Raw genomic sequence first — 17,249 nt, 5'->3', positions numbered from 1 at the left:
ATGTTTTCGCGATGGAAAACAGGGCCGGCGATGTTGAGGCTGAGCTTACTATCTCAACAACCAAACTGAATTGCGCTTCAAGGTCATTTCAAGCATTAAAGCTAGAATAGACTGACAAGCGAAATTTAATGCTACATTCTATTGAAGCCATTTGGATTTGTTCACTTTCTTCAATATTTATATTTAGCAGCTATTATTAGTAATTAGTACGCGATCGTCATACATGAAGTGAAACAAACTTGAACTATCTCAACCACCAGCAAAACATTACTACGACTTAACAGTATTGCATCAGATTCTTTGCGATTGGATTGCGAACCAACCTGTTATTGATACAGAATATTCGACAAAACTTCTACATGGTTAACAAACTTCCCATGACATCAAATTTACACTGCAAAAGTGACGTTATGGAAAAGTGTTCACATTCTGTCGACATTTTTATCTACACCCAATCAGAGATGCAACTTTGACAAGTACGGCACTATAAATAGAGTTTGAAAAACTACCAAAAATCAGTTGAAACTCGTTAACTTTGTGTTATTAAACTGACATACAGTGCGTATTGAAGCACACGTTCTTGAGCGGTAAATTAATTGTTATTGTGCCTTATTTCTGTAGATCATATTAGTGATTGTACAGTTTTAACTTTACTTTGACTTGTTGAAAAGAGAATTAACTTTGATATTCTCAAAACTTTCTTTCTGAGGAACAGAATTCCTAAGTAAGAGAAACTATGTGCAAAGCATAAAGTCAGTTTCTCTTACTGGCTTAAACGAAGCCTATTCTAGTTCGACAATGGTGTTATTGAAACCAATAGAGTGACTCGCTAACTTTGAAGTTAGAAAACTATTATTATTATCAAATTTGCGACTGGTAAAACCACACTTTTAACAACTGCTAACTGCAGCAGGTTGAAAATTTGCATGGTTATAGTCAAGTTATAGGGCTACAATTTGTAGGAACGGGAATTCCTAAATTCAGTTTATAACTTGAGTTATTAACAAAAAACTCAACAACAATTTGATTGTTTCAATTTGGATTATTTTGTTATTCTAAGAGAAACAAGTTAGTTCTACAGCAAAGCTGAGCAATTAGTTATCAGGCGTAATAGAGCAACAAGTAATGCAATGGCATTCAACAGTATAGCGGATAATACAGTTCACAAAAGTTAACTGAAAAAATACATTATCCGGACAGATTTGAAACCGCTGAAACGAACTGGGCGGTGTAAAGTTTTCCTTGACTTTGATAGGAGAGCAGCCGTTACACGCAAAATGTTAATTTAATTTGTGATTTTCGTCTATGTTAATCGTTTGTTGGTAGTCGAATATTATAATCACGATAATGCAGTGGCTTTCTCTGGAAAAACCAGGAAACTCATTTACTGATTTCAATTGATATCTAAATTTTTTCATGACTTTATCTACTTGTTGACTAGTCTCATTAACTACAAGTAGCAAATCAGTTTATTTGCTGAAGAAAACACCGCTGAAAAGATTTTTAGTTGGGAAATAAAAGCAACTACCTTTTTATGGATTTCAGTTGCTAGATAATGTTTTTTATGTTTGCGAAATTAATCGTTTTCGAAAAATACAATTGTATTTTTTTTAATTTATCTGTATTTTGTTTTTTATAATACTTGTTACATTTCATTATTCAGAGGTCATATAACACATTACTGATATTCAAAGAAGGCGCAGTTGTTTCTGTCTATTGTTTTAACGGCTTCTACGCCGTTTTCTGGCAAAATTTCATGGAATTTTTGTGTGTGAAGTTGTCGTGTAGAATTTTTTTTTGTAGAAGCACGACATATTCTGGATGGCAATAGTTCTCAAAGTTTTGACCGGTATGAATAAACAGAAATCTATTTAAAATTTCGATTGATATCTAATGGTTTTCATTACTTTAAATCAATTGTTTCCGAGAAAACATAAACTTATTTTTTTAAAAACTTTGTCAATTTAAATTTTTTTCTACTTGCTACCGAGTTTCATCAACAACTGATTACATGTTTTTTCTTAGTAAAAACAAACTAGTTTGTTTGAATTAGTTTTTTTTGACATTGTTTTGACTTTTTATTATGTTTTAACTTTTTACTTTTCCCGAAAAATAGACATTGAATATCGTATGCAAATGATTGTTGTTATTGGAGTTCTGGTTTGTCTTGTCTAGTATTCCTAATAATGGCAGGTCTCATTAGCCCACTAATGTGGCATTATTCACTTTACCAAGTGATTTGAGTTGGAATCAATTCTTTATTCATACACCGTGATTATTTTAGATCAATACGTCAGATTTTTTGAAGGTTTTCTATCTGTTCCTCATATGGACGGCCAATAAACAAAAAGTGGTTAAGCGTTAAAAAGTGGTTGGAAAATGATGTGTGAACGCACATTGCCGAGTATTCTTTCTTTAAAATTATTTAAAAATGTACTCATTGAGAAAGTTTTTTTTTAATTTGCGGAACAATGTGTACTTGATCAAATGGAACTTCAAACAGCAAAAAAACATATAAAAGTTCACGTTTTGAAAGCGAATTTAAGTTACATTGCATTTTACGTTTTCGTAGAATGCTAAATTTTATATGAATTGAAAATTCGCAGAGTTTTAAGAGCTTTCGTTCAAGAGAAATGAAAAAAAGTACCTAGAAAAAAATTTGGGTAGAGTACTGCTCCTCTTCCGTAGAAAGCAGAAGTTGGTCAACGTTTCTTTCAGTCAGTTGAACTTTCTAGTCAACCAATGAGAAATTTTACCTACACTTTAAGCATAGTTTTCAATTGTTTTTTTCACATCAAAAGGTGCGTATCAAATATAAATCTGTTGTTTGGAGTTGTTAGTTTTTAAGTAATGTGTTCTAGAAAGATTGCACGTACCACTTGCCTGCAGGTAATTTCGCTTGCCGGCAAACGTTGCAGGTAAATTTTTAGAGTGCAGTCCCGCGTAAAATATGATCAGCTTAATCGTGCCCACATTAATTAAAACAAGTGTTTTCATTGTGAATTGAAGACTTTTATGATAAAATTGAACATATATAAAGAGAGAAAGAGAGAGAGAGAGAGAGAGAGAGAGAGAGAGAGACTGGTAGGAGTGTTTCCTACGGAATATTGGCAAAATTCTCTCCGAATTTACTACGTAACTACTCTTAGGGGGTAGTGACTGGTGGGGGGGGGGGGGTTGAATTGTCGGAGGGGGCTGATGTGGGGGAGGGGGTCAAGTTCTAAGAACTCCACTTCACTTTATGAATTAGAGTCTTCAAAACGGATTCGGTGAATCACACTTAAAAACTTAGTAGCTGTGCGGCTCTACGAGAACCTAGGGTTCCCAGCCCTAACTGTTCGCCCCCTTTTTGAGGACTAAGAAGGGTCCGACGAAATATTGGTCAAACAAAAAATCCTATTAACAAGACAGCAGAAATAATATAATTGTTACAAACCTCAATTGAGAGCAATTGGTAAATATTCAAATTGCATAAAGTCAAAAATAAGGGGAAAACATTTCTGAAAGTTAAAGACTCCAGTATGTAGTATTTAAAAACACCAGAGACAAAAAAATCTAGTTAAGTGAAGAAGAATAATATTGAAGATATACGAGTCCTGTGATTACTCTTTTCGGATAAAAATTCTGGTTGAGAATTCCGTGCAACAGATTTATTTTTTCAATTACGATACAAATTTATCGGATCTTTTCCGTTTGTGCTCATCAATCGAACGAATTATAATTCATCGTGCCATCAAATTAGAATTTCAATCAATGTTTTTACTCATAGAGCAAACGGAAAAAATGGCCAATCTAATAAACTTGCTTCAGATTCTAACTTCCGGTAAATGTCTGAGAAATGACATAATAAATAGTTTTTTTGACAAAGATCGATCAGTCATCTGATCATTTATTCAATATAAGCAAACTTAGAATTAATATAGAATACGTCACGTTTCACAACAAAAGATCTACAAGGATTAATTAACTGAAGTTAAATACTGAAACCAGTCATCATTGCAATGTCAATATTCTTTGCTGAAATTGGATAAGCATCATTCGGATGAATATTTTTTCTGACCAGATTTCTGCGATATAGAATTATGAGCAAACCTTAATATTAGTTGACTGAAATCACTCTTTTCTAGCCATCAAATTAGTTACTGTTTCACACAATATAACGATTCTTTCTAAGCTTATTTGTGTCTCGAAATTCGCAACACCAATTACGTAGTGGCATAAAAAATGATTGGATGAAAGTTTAATCTCCTCAAGTCGTCTATAGGGCAATTATTATTCAATTTCTGAATCAAATTATTATTATTATTATTATTATTAGCGAACTAATATAAAATAGATTTGTAAATTATGGCAACCGTAAGAAGAATGAAATCGTTGAAACAGTGCAAAAACCGTGTCCTCCTTCACTAATCTATAAGTGCGTGTGGAGAATAAGGAAAAGCGAAAAAGACAACCTTGGAATAAAAAATTATCACTTAACAAAAATCCCTGTCAAGCACTCAATATGGCAAGACTTTGTCCAAGCAACCTAACGCTTACACGACAGATAAATTTTTGAATAGTAAACAACGAAGAGGAGAATTGTGGAAACTTTTTTTAGTTCCTTGAAAAAAAGTTCAGAAAAAAATTGAGCAGAGAAAAAGAGCAGAGTTTGAGACGTTTTCATAATACATACTATACGCAAAATTTTTTCCAAAAACGTTATTAAAAATTTGCACTCAAATGAGACCTTGATACAAATATCATAGAAGTGACAAAAGTGAAAATTCAAATTAAAATTGGATTCTAAGTTCAAATAACGCTAATACTGAAAACCAGCAAAAATAAAATAGTTGCCGTAATAACTATTTTTTAAAATGGACCTTAATTATTTTGCTTACATTGCCCATATGCAAATAACCGATTAGAGATGACATCAAATTTCTCTAATCAAAAAACGAAATTTGATTTTGAACCTTCACCTTCAATTGAGTTTTTAGTTGCTTTACGCAAAGGATTTTCTTCAATTTCTTCATACATCCTTAAAAGCGATTCCATTAGTTGGAGCTGTTCAAAAATTCAATTTCAAACAACAGTTTGACTGATGGTATTTTTAGTGGTTTTTTCGTAGTGTCCGCATTTCTGTTTATTAAATTCGTTCTTTTGAGACCTTAAGTTTAGTTAGGGGAACTAAGTGGCACATTACTGCATATTTGTAACTTATATTTTGATAAGCAAAGTTCAAAATATTTGAAACAACGGAATCGGCACAGCCAAGGACAATTGATAATGCATAGAAACTTTGCCCTCTAATGTCAATGCGGAAATACAAGACTATCCCAAAAACACAAAAAAGTCCGAATAATTGAAACACAGACAGATTCCTTCGCTTTCTCACGAACAGCTGACAAAGAGTTGTTCACAAACCTTAGCTTTGTTTGGCAAATGCAGCTTTTTGCACTCAGAATTTTCTTTAATTTTTTTCGAATATTTTTAATAGCACTTTTCTAAAGTTATTTACAACGTGCCAAAGAGCATACAAAAGGATATCATACCAAGCCATTACACCCATTAAAAACGAAGACATGATTGACACTGTATCAAATAAGAACGTGGTTTATATTTTCTTTTACAAATCTAAAGAAACGAAGAAAGAAAAATCTCACGTCAAGCTTCATTGCAACTACTTTAAAAAAAATGATTCGGAGAAGTGATTAACAGAAAACTCCAACAATTGATTTATTGACAGCAAACTCAGCGACGCCTGTATACTTCTTCGATGTTGTTTTGAACTATTCTACAATATGAAGTTTATGATAACACAGTCGTCAAATTTAAAACAACAAAAAAATTAGGCTGTATGAAAAGTGCGTGGTAAAAAATTTCCCCAAATGCCACATCTCTATTTTTTTCTAGAAGATGACTCGTAACTTTCAATTTTGGTCAAAAACATTGAACTAGAGCAAAAAAGTAGAACATTTTGGAACAAAGATAATTGAAAACTAAAGACACCAGATCAAAGTTCATCAAACATATTGAAAAGTGACGGTCTTTGAAGGTAGCTTATCGCAGCTAAAGAGAAGTGTGGAACTGATTTCCCTCAAGCTAGTTCAATGTTTTCAAGAAAAGCAAAACGTAGGCAATAAAAATTCTACAATTCGGATAAAGATAACCTCAAGGACAAATGGAGCGCACGAATAACAAAAATTTCAGAACTTAATAACTTCTAGCTGAAACTGCCTGCCAAAAATCAAAATTGGACAAAAATTGTAAACACAACAGACGTCTGGTGATTGGTTCTCAGACAACTGGCGGGAAGTTGGCTTCGTTGGTAGCCAGCTGCAGCACATGGAGGCTAGCTCTAGCGTAATTAGGGGTGTTGGTTGAGCATGGGGTAGAGGGGACTGGTGAACGTGGGTGTGAAAAGGTGGTGGTGGTTTACGGGCAGAATGAGATGGAGTGCGGGATCAGGTGAAATGGCCGTGAGGGGATGTGGTTAAACGCGAGGCGGCGTTAACGAGAGTTGAGTGCAGGGATATGTGTTAAATGGGACTTTCCTTCATTCAGATTATCAATTTTTGTATTTTAAATAGTTTTGTTGAATCGTATACAAAGTGAGACTCTAACAAAATTTTGTGTTACCCCGGCTTTACCAGCTTAACCATTCTTATTGAGGACAAAATGTCAAATGGTGGCACAGAAAAACGAACGAATGACTGTTACTCTCAAAACTGGCATAAGAAGACGTCCATGACTAAGATAACTTCAATAAATCTCGTTTGAGAGCAAGCAAAGAAATCGTTTAATAAGAAATAATAATCAACGCTCAACATTTGTCCAAATTTTCAAACCCTTGATGCCCAGTGAAAAACGACAAAAATCAGTTAACCTTTTCATTTTATCTTTGTTTGAATTAGTTGTTCATCTAGATATTTTGAAAAAACCGCTCAATTTTACAAAAAAAAGGCAAAAGTGACAAAAATTTTCTCTTTTGCCGAATCTGCTGAATTTTTCAACCTCAATGGCTTCTTGAAGCAAGCAACTCTTGAAAAAGCCTGAGGTTAAAACCTATGAATTTGAATGGTTATAAGGATACAAAATTTTACATTTTCAACGATATTAATCAGTTTTTACCTGAACGGTATCGAGTAAACAAAGCTCACCGCGTAAAAGAATCCTTGTGGGTGGGCATAAGAACTGAAGGGGTGGGTATAACATCCGAAATTCAAGTTCTGGGAAAAAGGAAGGGTGTTCAGTTTTGATGCTCAATTGTTTTCCAAAATGTAAACTTGAAAAAACATAAACCCCTAACGTTGGATGAATTGCTCTCTAACGACAGGCGGGGCATTTTAACTTAGAGGACTTTCAGCTTAGAAAAATTTTGCAGGCGCAATATCACTAACTCCACAGATGTTCTAACCAAACCGCGACCCTCCAGTTTGGCAGTCTGACGTATTAAACTCTCAGCTACAATTGCAATGGTTTCGTTTCGCAATTAATTGCTTTTAGCAACAAACTTTTCTTCAAAACGAGAAACTGTAATTTTTTCAAATGTTTTAATAGCACTTCTCTAAACCTAATTAGAACGTGTCAAAGAGCATACAACATGATGTCATACCGAGCTATTACATCAATTAAACATGAAGAAAAAAGACATGATTGACACTTTATCAACTATGAACGTGGATTAGTTGTTCTTTTACGTTTGTAGAGAAAAAAAAGACAGACATGCAAATCGCACGTCAAAACTCATTGGAACTGATTTTAAAAGAATTGATGCGGAGAAGTGACTAACAGAAAACTCCAACTAAATATTTATTAACAACAAACGCAGTGAACCTTCTATAGTTCGTCGATGTTGTTTTGAACTTTTCTACAATACAAAGTTTACGATAACACTGTCGACAATTTTGAAAAAAAGAAAAAGGCTGTATGGAAATTCCTCAGTAAATAATTTATGCAAGTTGCACATCTAGCTTTCCTAGAAATTGACTTGCAACATCTTTTGATTTTGATCAACAACTAAAGAAAAAAAGTAGAAAATTTTGGAACAAAGGTAAATGAAAACTTAAGAAAACAGCTAAAAAATCATGAAACATATTGAAAGGGGACAGATCTTTGAAGGCAATGCATAACAACTGAACACATTTGTGAGACCAATTTCCCTCAAGCCAATTCAATGTTTTCAAAAAAGCAAAACGCGGGCAACGAAAATTCTACAAGTTGGACGGAAATAAACTTAAGGATATATGGAGCGCAAGAAAACCACAAATTTCAGACTTAATAAGTTCTAGCTTGAACTGCCTGCCAAAAATCAGAATTGAACAAAAATTGTAACACACGTCTGGTGATTGGTTCTCAGACAACTGGCGGGAGGTTGGCTTCGTTGAAAGCCAGCTGTAGCTCAAGGAGGCTAGCTCCAGCGTAATTAGGGTTGTTGGTTGAGAATGGGGAAGAGGGGACTGGTGAAGGTGGGTGTTATTGGTGGTGGTGGTTTACGGGCAGAATGAGATGGAGTGCGGGATGGGGTGAAATGTTCGTGGGGGGATAAATGCAAGGGCGGCGTTAATTAGGTTTTCCGACTTTTCTTCCTTCAGATTATCAATTTTTGTATTTTATTACAATTTACTAAAATAACTTCTATAAATCTCGTTTGAGAGCAAGCATAAAAATTGTTTAATAAAAAATAATAATCAACGCTCAACATTTGTCCAAATTTTCAAAACCTTGATGCCCAGTGAAAAACGACAAAAATCAGTAAACCTTTTCATTTTATCTTTGTTTGAAATAATTGTACATCTAGAGATTTTGAAAAAACGCTATTTTACAAAAATGCAAAATAGTGACAAAATTTTCTGTTTTGCCTAATCTACCGAAATATTCAACCTCAATGACTTCTTGGAGCACGCAACTCTTGAAAAGGCCTTAGGTTAAAACCTATGAATTTGAATGTTTATAACGATACAAAATTTTACATTTGCGACAACATCAGTTTTCACCTGACCTGTATCGACTAAACAAAGCTCACCGCGTAAAAGAATCCTTTTGTATCATTCCTCCGCCACTTAGGGGTGGGATTAACGAACAAAATTCAAGCTGTGGGAAAAAAGAAGGGTATTCAGTTTTGATGGCCAAATGTTTTCCAATAGGTATCCTTGAAAAAACATGAACCGTTTAACGTTAGATGAATTGCTGTCTAACGACAGGCGGGGCATTTTAATTTAGAGGGCTTTCAGCTTAGAAATGTTTTGCAGGTGCAATAACACCAACTCAACAGGTGTTCCAACCAAACCGCGACCCTCCAGTTTGACAGTCTGACGTATTAACCTCTCAGCTACAATTAATTTGGTTTCCTTTCGCTCTCAATTGGTTTTAGCAAGAAACTTTACTTCAAAACGAGAGCAACTTTGATCATTCAAAAATGAATAATTTAAGTGTTAAAAAGAAATCGCAAAAACGGTCAAGTAAAAATTTTGCATAACAAAGACACACGCCTTCACAATAGTTGCTTCAAACTTTGTTCGAGAGAAATTAGTACATCTGTTCCAAACTAACAAAAGTTTGATATTCCGAGACACATCAGTTATAATAATCTTCGCTTGGTAGGCCTTTTCGTGATACGAGACAATTTTCTATGCAAGCAATAACCTGCATATAATAAATATTCTTGTATCAAGGGTGTCGTCGGAGCATAGAACATTTGCTCTAATGTCTCTTATTGGACTATGTTCTTGATATCTCCAGCACGAAAATGTTTATTTAAAACTGTTATGTAGCCTCCCCCCCCCCCAACACCCTCGTGTTGCTTCATTTCACCCCACTTACATTTAATGTTTCTATATAGCACATTACTATTTAAAAAAATAGCATGTGTGCGTGGGGGAATAAAATTTATGTCCCCTAGCTGGGGGAGGGGCTGGCAAAATAGATCGGCCTATTTATTGCAATTTGCAACTTTCAACAAACGTCATTGCGAAAAATCACGTGGTTTGATTTTGATGAGACAGCAATCAAACGCTAATTTGCTTTGATTCCGTTCAGCTTCGAGCTATAAGCTTAGTTGCTCATAAAACAACCTTTAAACGTCGAAAACTCAATTATAATTGATTCGAAAATTGATTCACTTTGAAAAAATAAAAATATCTCAAGTTGAAATAGAAACAAAACGAAAATTAGTAAATTAAAGGCACTAAAACATTGAAATTATAAATTGCGCATAATTGATTAGAAGCTCTCCGTTTTCTCTGCAGCTTGTCAGTCATTTTGAAGAACTTGATAAACTTCATTTTTGATGACAAGTGAGAGAAAATCGGGAGTTTTATAAGCATGAAAATTAAATCTAAATTGAAATTGCAAAATAGCTTTTCTACACACGATTAGGCAGGAAGGAGCTGGCACGTGACAAACACATATTGGTATAAAAATAAATTGTGAAAAATTCGAAAATAGGTAAATTTGTTCACACGTACCACTCTTTACTGTCATGTAAATGATCTATAGAAGCACGGGTGAGGGTGTTGATGGTAGAACTACCCCCGCCCCCGTTCTTAATGATACTTTTACCAGGGGTACCCAGACTGTAGGGGTGACTAGTTCTTGAACTGTCGTATGTATTGTGATTGTTATTGTTGTAAGTGTTGCTATTGTTGCTGCTGTTCATAGGGTCTAGTTTGATTGTGTCAATTCGAATTGCATGTTGGGCGATTTCTGTCCTGTTTTTGTACTTGTAAACAGCAAAAATGAGGATTAAAATTGCGATGACTATGGATGCGACTATTCCGATTATGATTCCGGATATTGTGGTCGACATTCGCAGTTGCAACGAATCTGTTGGTATGTTGGGTTTAATGGAATTCTGTGGAATGTTGGGGTCACGGATGCCCGGTTTATTTGGGTTGGCGTCATCGTTCAAAGTAGTGTAGTCATCTTTCATGTTCTTGTCTTTGCCACCTTTGTCTGGGTATTTGGGTGGGTACCTGGGGGGTTTGTCTAGACCTATGATATCATCTGGTGATGGGTAGCCACCTGAAGAAAAGAGTTGGGTTGGATTCAGATAGTCGATTTTAAGCATCACAGCAGAGATCTTGCATTTTAAATAAAACATCACGTGCACGTTAAAAAATGCCCAAAGTCTGCAGAGCCAGAAGTTAAAATTTAGCCAATATTTGACTTCTATGAATTTTCGTCATTTTAAAATGTGCATGTTTCGTGTTTTAAGCATGGTTAAGTGACTCTGCAGAAGTCCTTGCTCGATCATATGGTGGTATAAAAAGATCTTTCTTGACTCAAGCGGTCCATTAAAAAAAATTAAGCTCGACTTTATAGTCCTCTCAACTTTGTCCTTTTATCATAAGTTTTTGCTGCTGGACTTTAACTCGACCCTAATGTCAATATTGGACCCCCACTTTAGTTTTAAAGTCTATTCATGAATCGAGGTCTGTACTAGGGTATTGATAGAAAGAAAAAACTATCCGACAGACCTCAAACAATCAACTGTGCAACATTAAACGGATTCGAAATAAAAACGGACACTAAAATTACAAACTATTGTAAATTAAGCATCTTAGACAAATGACTTCGACACTCATTATTAATGGTTTCACTCTGTGGCCTACTGGCTACTCATTTCAATCCATAAGTAAAACGATATTCAAAAACAACAAAATCATTATTTACACATAAAAAAAGCTATTCTATAAATAAAAACTCACCTGGAATTTCGGAACAGATGCTTTCGTCATATCCATAAGTTTGCCTACACAGCGTCGGATCCTCAGGGATTAGAATTTCTGTTCCAGGATAAGGTACCGACCCGCCCTGACCGGGTACCGAACCGCCTCCTCCGAAGAAGTAAGCTGCCATGTCATTAGATAGTGGTCTGTCGTAGTGGATCTGAGGTACTGTTTCTGGTTTGACATTCACATTTCCACCCAATTGGATCTGATCGTAGCCAAATGCGGCTGCGTCCAGTAGTTTCATCTTGTTGAAGTAGACGCCCATAATTTCACCTGTAAATGAGAAATATTGACTAATCAAGTTCCAACCAACCTCATGTGATATCATAAAACGAGGGTGGCCCTCAAATAAGCCGATGGGCAAGACAGCCGAATTTTTCAAAAAAACTTAAGTTTTGTGGAAATTACGCGACAACCAATTCAAACACTTAAAGAGGGTACTATTTGATGCTGTAAAGAGTTCAAAAAAGCCCAAAATAATCATCTTTACTCAAGAAAATGACTTAACAAAGTACATTTAAAATTGACTATTTTATCAAACTATTGCATCATTCATACACCTCTCTTTAATATTCAGGCAAAGAAACTTGGCGAAAAAAACCGGAGGGAGGGGGGGGGGGTAGAAAACAATAAAAAGTTTTTAGTGTTTCGTTCTAATTAATGAGATCTAAAGAGCTGAAAAATACGAGAAAATCTTGCCATAATTGCTGAATGGACCTAAACTAAAAACTTTCAAAAAAAAACTGTAACTATTTTTGTAAGTGATTATCTTGTGGAGACAATTGTTAGAAACCTTTATTATTTAAAAAGTTTTAATTGTTTTTTTCTTCCTATTTACGTTTCATTTCCTGTTTAAAATTCAGTTCAACAAAACTGATTAAAAAATACCCAAATACTCCTTCTCGAGACGCAATAGTTTTTCATATTTTATAGACTTCAACCTAATGTTGGTCCATAAAATACTTTAGCCGTCGGAAAAGAATAAATTTCCTTTTGCCACGTTAACAAAATTTTATTTCCAATTGTGAATAAACTAGTGCACGTTTATGCACTGATTATCTGATTATGTTCTGTATACCCTAAGATAAAAAAGGACTGACCATTAGAAATATTATTACCATTGTAAAGGTGTAAAAATAACAATCATATTCTACCAGAAGGGGGGTAGTTCCTAGCAGTCTAAGAAAGAAAGCATAATCATTCCAGAAAGCATAATAAATCGATTCCTGAATAGATTACAAAAGAGATATTTTGCACTAAATATACCAAAAAAATCCTTTTTTTCTCCTTTTCGAATGATTAATGAGCTTATTCTGAAAATATTGCAAAACATTTTAATCTGCAGAGAATGACTACAACGGGTAGAAATAATTATCAATGAAAATATTTCATGTGACATGAATAAAAACGATCTCTTTATTCGCCTTCGAAACCAGACAAAAACTCCTCTTGCGTGTCAAAACAAACGTTTGATATCAACATTTGAAATGACACAAATATTCGATATATCCAAAGCCGATATAAATAATGAGGCTTCAAACAACGAAATGAATGAGTTTTAGCCTCATATCACAGAGTTCTGGATTGAAACAGAAATTAACGACGAAAGACTAAGCAGATGTTGACAGTCGGATCAAAACAGTCTTTTATGGCAGAAAATTTGGTTCGAGTATTTGCTGAATATTCGGATCTATTCTGCCCCCCCCCCCCTCCCAGCTTAGTGGTCATATAATGTTTACGCCCCAAGCGCACGTTCTTATCTTACATAGCAACGTGCTATATTAAAACACGTCAATTGTAATGGGGGGGGGGGGGCAAAAAAACACTGGAGGGAGGAAAAACAGAATAAACTTGAATATTCTTCTGTAATATTAAGTCCATCGTAATATCGCAACATACTTCATAGTCGAGAGCCACATTACTATAGAATCTAATCAATGATAAAAAGCAAAGTTTCCCTTATTGAGATGGCTTCTGAGATTTTGCATCTAGTAGAATGTTACGGAAGCATATTCAAGCGTAGATGTTCGAAAAAAAAATTCAAAGCCAAAACTTTTTGAAAATTTGGTCCTGGGAGTGGGGCTTTAGCGGAACATAACCCGAAAAAACGTATGAAAAAACCCAAACTGTCATGCAAAAACTTTTGTTTATAAACTCTCTCTGTCGTCTTTCCGTCATAAATGTGTCAATGCAGGCTGTCTCAAGTTGAGGGTTAGAACTTACGCGAGTTAATCAGCAAAATCTGTTTCATAAATTCAAACGCTTACGTTTTTTTCGACACTTTTTACGAAATAATAATTTATAAGGAAATTGAGAGTAATCTTCCCAAGAATTTAAATAATAAAACAATAATAATAATAAATTTCACTAAACTTGGTTTCACCAAGCTTAGTAAGTCCCTACAGGGGCTTGAATTTGATTTGTCTCAAACGCTGTCCATCCATATGGGTATGATTTGTACTTAAAATTCTTCTTAGCTAAATCAAATAGATATTCTTTGATTTCTCTTTTGAATTTGGGGGGTCTTGAATATGGATTATAATTGAAAAAATCCAGCGCCAGTGATATCGAATTGTTGTAGCTTGTAACTCGATAGAAAAAAGTACATCGGCAACGCTGGCAATTACATTCGTTTGAGTATAAAAATATTTTCTCGTTAGATCGTGTTTTGGGATGTTCATGTCTCATTTGCCAAAAACGCTCTCCCTGAAGTGGAAGTTTACTTGTCAAAATTTTGTTTAAAACCACGATCGAAAGACTATCATTGTATCCTTTAGATCTTTATCTTCTAAGAAAAGCTAAACAGCTTTTTTGTTCTTCAGAATAAAAAATCATTTAAACAGAAACATGGGAGCTTTTAAAAGTTATTCTTATTTTTAGGAAGAAAAAATAGAAACTGATGTTTTCGAAAAAGGTATGATCCTAAATTAAAACAGAATTAGATTGAATTGATTTATATGATTTATGACAATAAATTAGTGACTTGTTTTATCTCGTTACAAGTTTGTTTAAACTTTTAGGTTATATATCGAATTTAATTAATTCAAAAAAACTAATTAAAAAAATATTTTTAACAAGGTTTCTTGGCGTCAAATCATCATTACTTGAGTAGGCTTGTCAAGCCTATTGATGAAATCTGACGCTTAAGTGATATTTTTGTCTTAAACTCACAAGGTGTTCTATGATTTTTGGGCTCTGTTCAATTACAGACCACCCGCATCAGCTAAGTTGGGCTAGAACCAGTAGACCCACCCCCCCCCCCCATAACTGTAAAAAATACCGTATTGAGATGGGCTATATCTTCGCAAGGGGGGTTCTTTGTAAACCAAATTATCACTGAATATAGGTGTGGAATGTTGGGTTTCGTTAATACCTTTGAAGTCGGTTCCCCATGACTTGATGTTCCTGGCATCGTCATTGAGCAAGCTCTTAGGTCTGTCTGCACCAATCAGAATAATGGATTGATCGTCGAAGATTGAAAGGTTGTCTAAAACACACGCAACAAACACGTCTCTCATTTACTACAAGGGTTCTAGGAATAGCGGCCGGTGGGGGGGGGGGGTTATACCCGACAAAAAAAGAATTGAGAAATTTTGCTCACAGCTTTATTCTTATTGGTCCACAAATCTGATTGATCAAAATATCACTAGTTCGTCCCCCATTCAATTGGTGTGCGGTCGTTTTGTTGGCCTAAATTCTTAGTATTTGGGTTGTCGGCTAACCCCCCCCCCTCCGCCCTATCGGCCAATTCGGCAAATGTCCCCAATTAATCGAATTGCTAAATCAAATTGAATCGACGATGAACAAGTAAATGAAACCATGAAGAAAAAAGCACCAAGATAAAATTAGAGACATTTTAAAAAAAACTAATTGATTTGTCAAAGTAACTCAAAACAGCATTATTAAACTTTCTATTCTAAAACCTGCATTAAAATACAATTAAATTGTCGAAATGGTACGACACCTTAAAAATGGTTATTAAAAACAGATTAAAAAGGAAGCGTCACGTTTACAGGTTAACTCTTTTTAACTTTAACCAGTAAATTCTGTATATGCGTTTCATCGACTTAAAAATTATTCCGTTGGTAGGGATGGATACAACCGTACATAAAGGATATTTCAAACCCTCCAAATGTTGAGTAATGTTTATACCACTACGACTAGTCCCGACTTTAATAAGACTATACAAACCACTATCAGAACAAAAAACATTAGTTGTTCACACAGTCCTATAAAAACACAATTTTTGTTCATGGGGAAAATAAACCAGTACCAAAAACATGACAAATATTATTATTAATATTTTCCAACAGCATTTAAAGTCAATCAGTTGATAACCGGCGCCATTTGAAATTATCTCTTTCTCCGATTGAACTTAATTTCACTCATCGTGACACCTTTGATAATTATCAGAAAAGACATTTTTAAAAAGACATTTGTCAAAAGCAGTAAAATATCATGAAAAATGAACGAGCGAATGATGAAAATGCACTTTATAACGTCAGGCGCAACAGTCATAAAGAATGTTCTGGCATGCCAATTTTTTGTAAATACTTTTGTCTAAATAAAATTGTCTGTTTTATTTTATAGCCGTGACAATTTTTTAAAATCGAGCCAACCACTGGATCTGAATTTAACATTCGTTTCTACCAATGTGTTTTTCTTTATTGTTTATTTATTCGTTTATCGACCAGAGGCGAATAAAAGTTTCGGTAGAAGTCAAATTATGTTGGGACTGAAAACACAATATTTCAGAATAACTTCCCATTTTTGAAAAAAAAACTATATCAATTGCCCAGAAGTACTGCAGTGCACTATGTATAGCCAATAACCTCAAATATAATTTGACATTTTTTTCTACGGATATTCACCTATATGAAATACTTCGATACCGCGTACCAATGAAATTCGAATCTTCACTGCATCGCTGCTTCAAAACAGCATTTACTTTTGTATGTGCACATATAATGTAAAATAAATGCGATACACATAACCGACAAACGTCGGGCTAACTGCTTTCCAACGACCGGCGAGCGTTTGGCTTCGATAGTAGACAGCTGGGGCTTAGGGATACTAGCAATGGAGGGGGGCTGAGTGGAGCAGGGGGGACGAGCGTAGGTGGGGGGGGGGGGGGTGGACAAGCGTGGGTGGGGGGGGGCAGTAGGGCTTCGAACTCTCAAAAAATAAGATTATTGCCCGGTAGTTCGGAAATCAGCAGTCCAAAATACTGTTGGTGAACCTGAGGTGGTCAAACTTCTTACGATCGCCCTTTACACCATGAATATATGTCTCCTCAACAGTTTCGGTGAGTTGCATGCTTAGATACTAGTAAGGCGAGACGCTCTAAATTAACTGCTCAGAAAATTAATTCCCTTCGGGTTATAACTGAATACCCCGCTGAGGACAAATATTCAATATGACAGACAAAAAATTTCAGACGAAAAGTCGGTAAAACAAAAAAAAATCGCACAAAGAGACCGGAAGGAGAAAAATAATTGCCACAAATTTCCGTTTGAGAGCAATTGAAAAACAATT

General features: G+C 34.9%; 2 protein-coding genes across 2 annotated transcripts in view; both read right to left on the bottom strand.

The window, feature by feature from the left end:
- Positions 1–17,249, bottom strand: part of LOC142343916 (cullin-4A-like) — a 414,013-nt gene that overhangs the window by 245,876 nt on the left and 150,888 nt on the right. The gene's annotated exons all lie outside the window — the stretch shown is intronic.
- On the bottom strand, positions 10,057–15,236 carry LOC142343924 (uncharacterized). The gene is made up of 3 exons (XM_075395325.1): positions 15,088–15,236; positions 11,691–11,987; positions 10,057–11,004 (listed from the first exon to the last, which is right to left on the bottom strand). The coding sequence occupies exons 1-3, from the start codon at positions 15,230–15,232 to the stop codon at positions 10,439–10,441; spliced, it is 1,008 nt and encodes a 335-aa protein (XP_075251440.1). The 5' UTR covers positions 15,233–15,236; the 3' UTR covers positions 10,057–10,438.

This window comes from Convolutriloba macropyga, chromosome 1 (assembly GCF_964194025.1).
Source record: "Convolutriloba macropyga chromosome 1, txConMacr16.3, whole genome shotgun sequence".
Lineage (NCBI taxonomy): Eukaryota > Metazoa > Xenacoelomorpha > Acoela > Convolutidae > Convolutriloba > Convolutriloba macropyga.
Note: the sequence above shows the minus strand (reverse complement) of the source record. Positions and strands in the feature narration are given on the sequence as shown.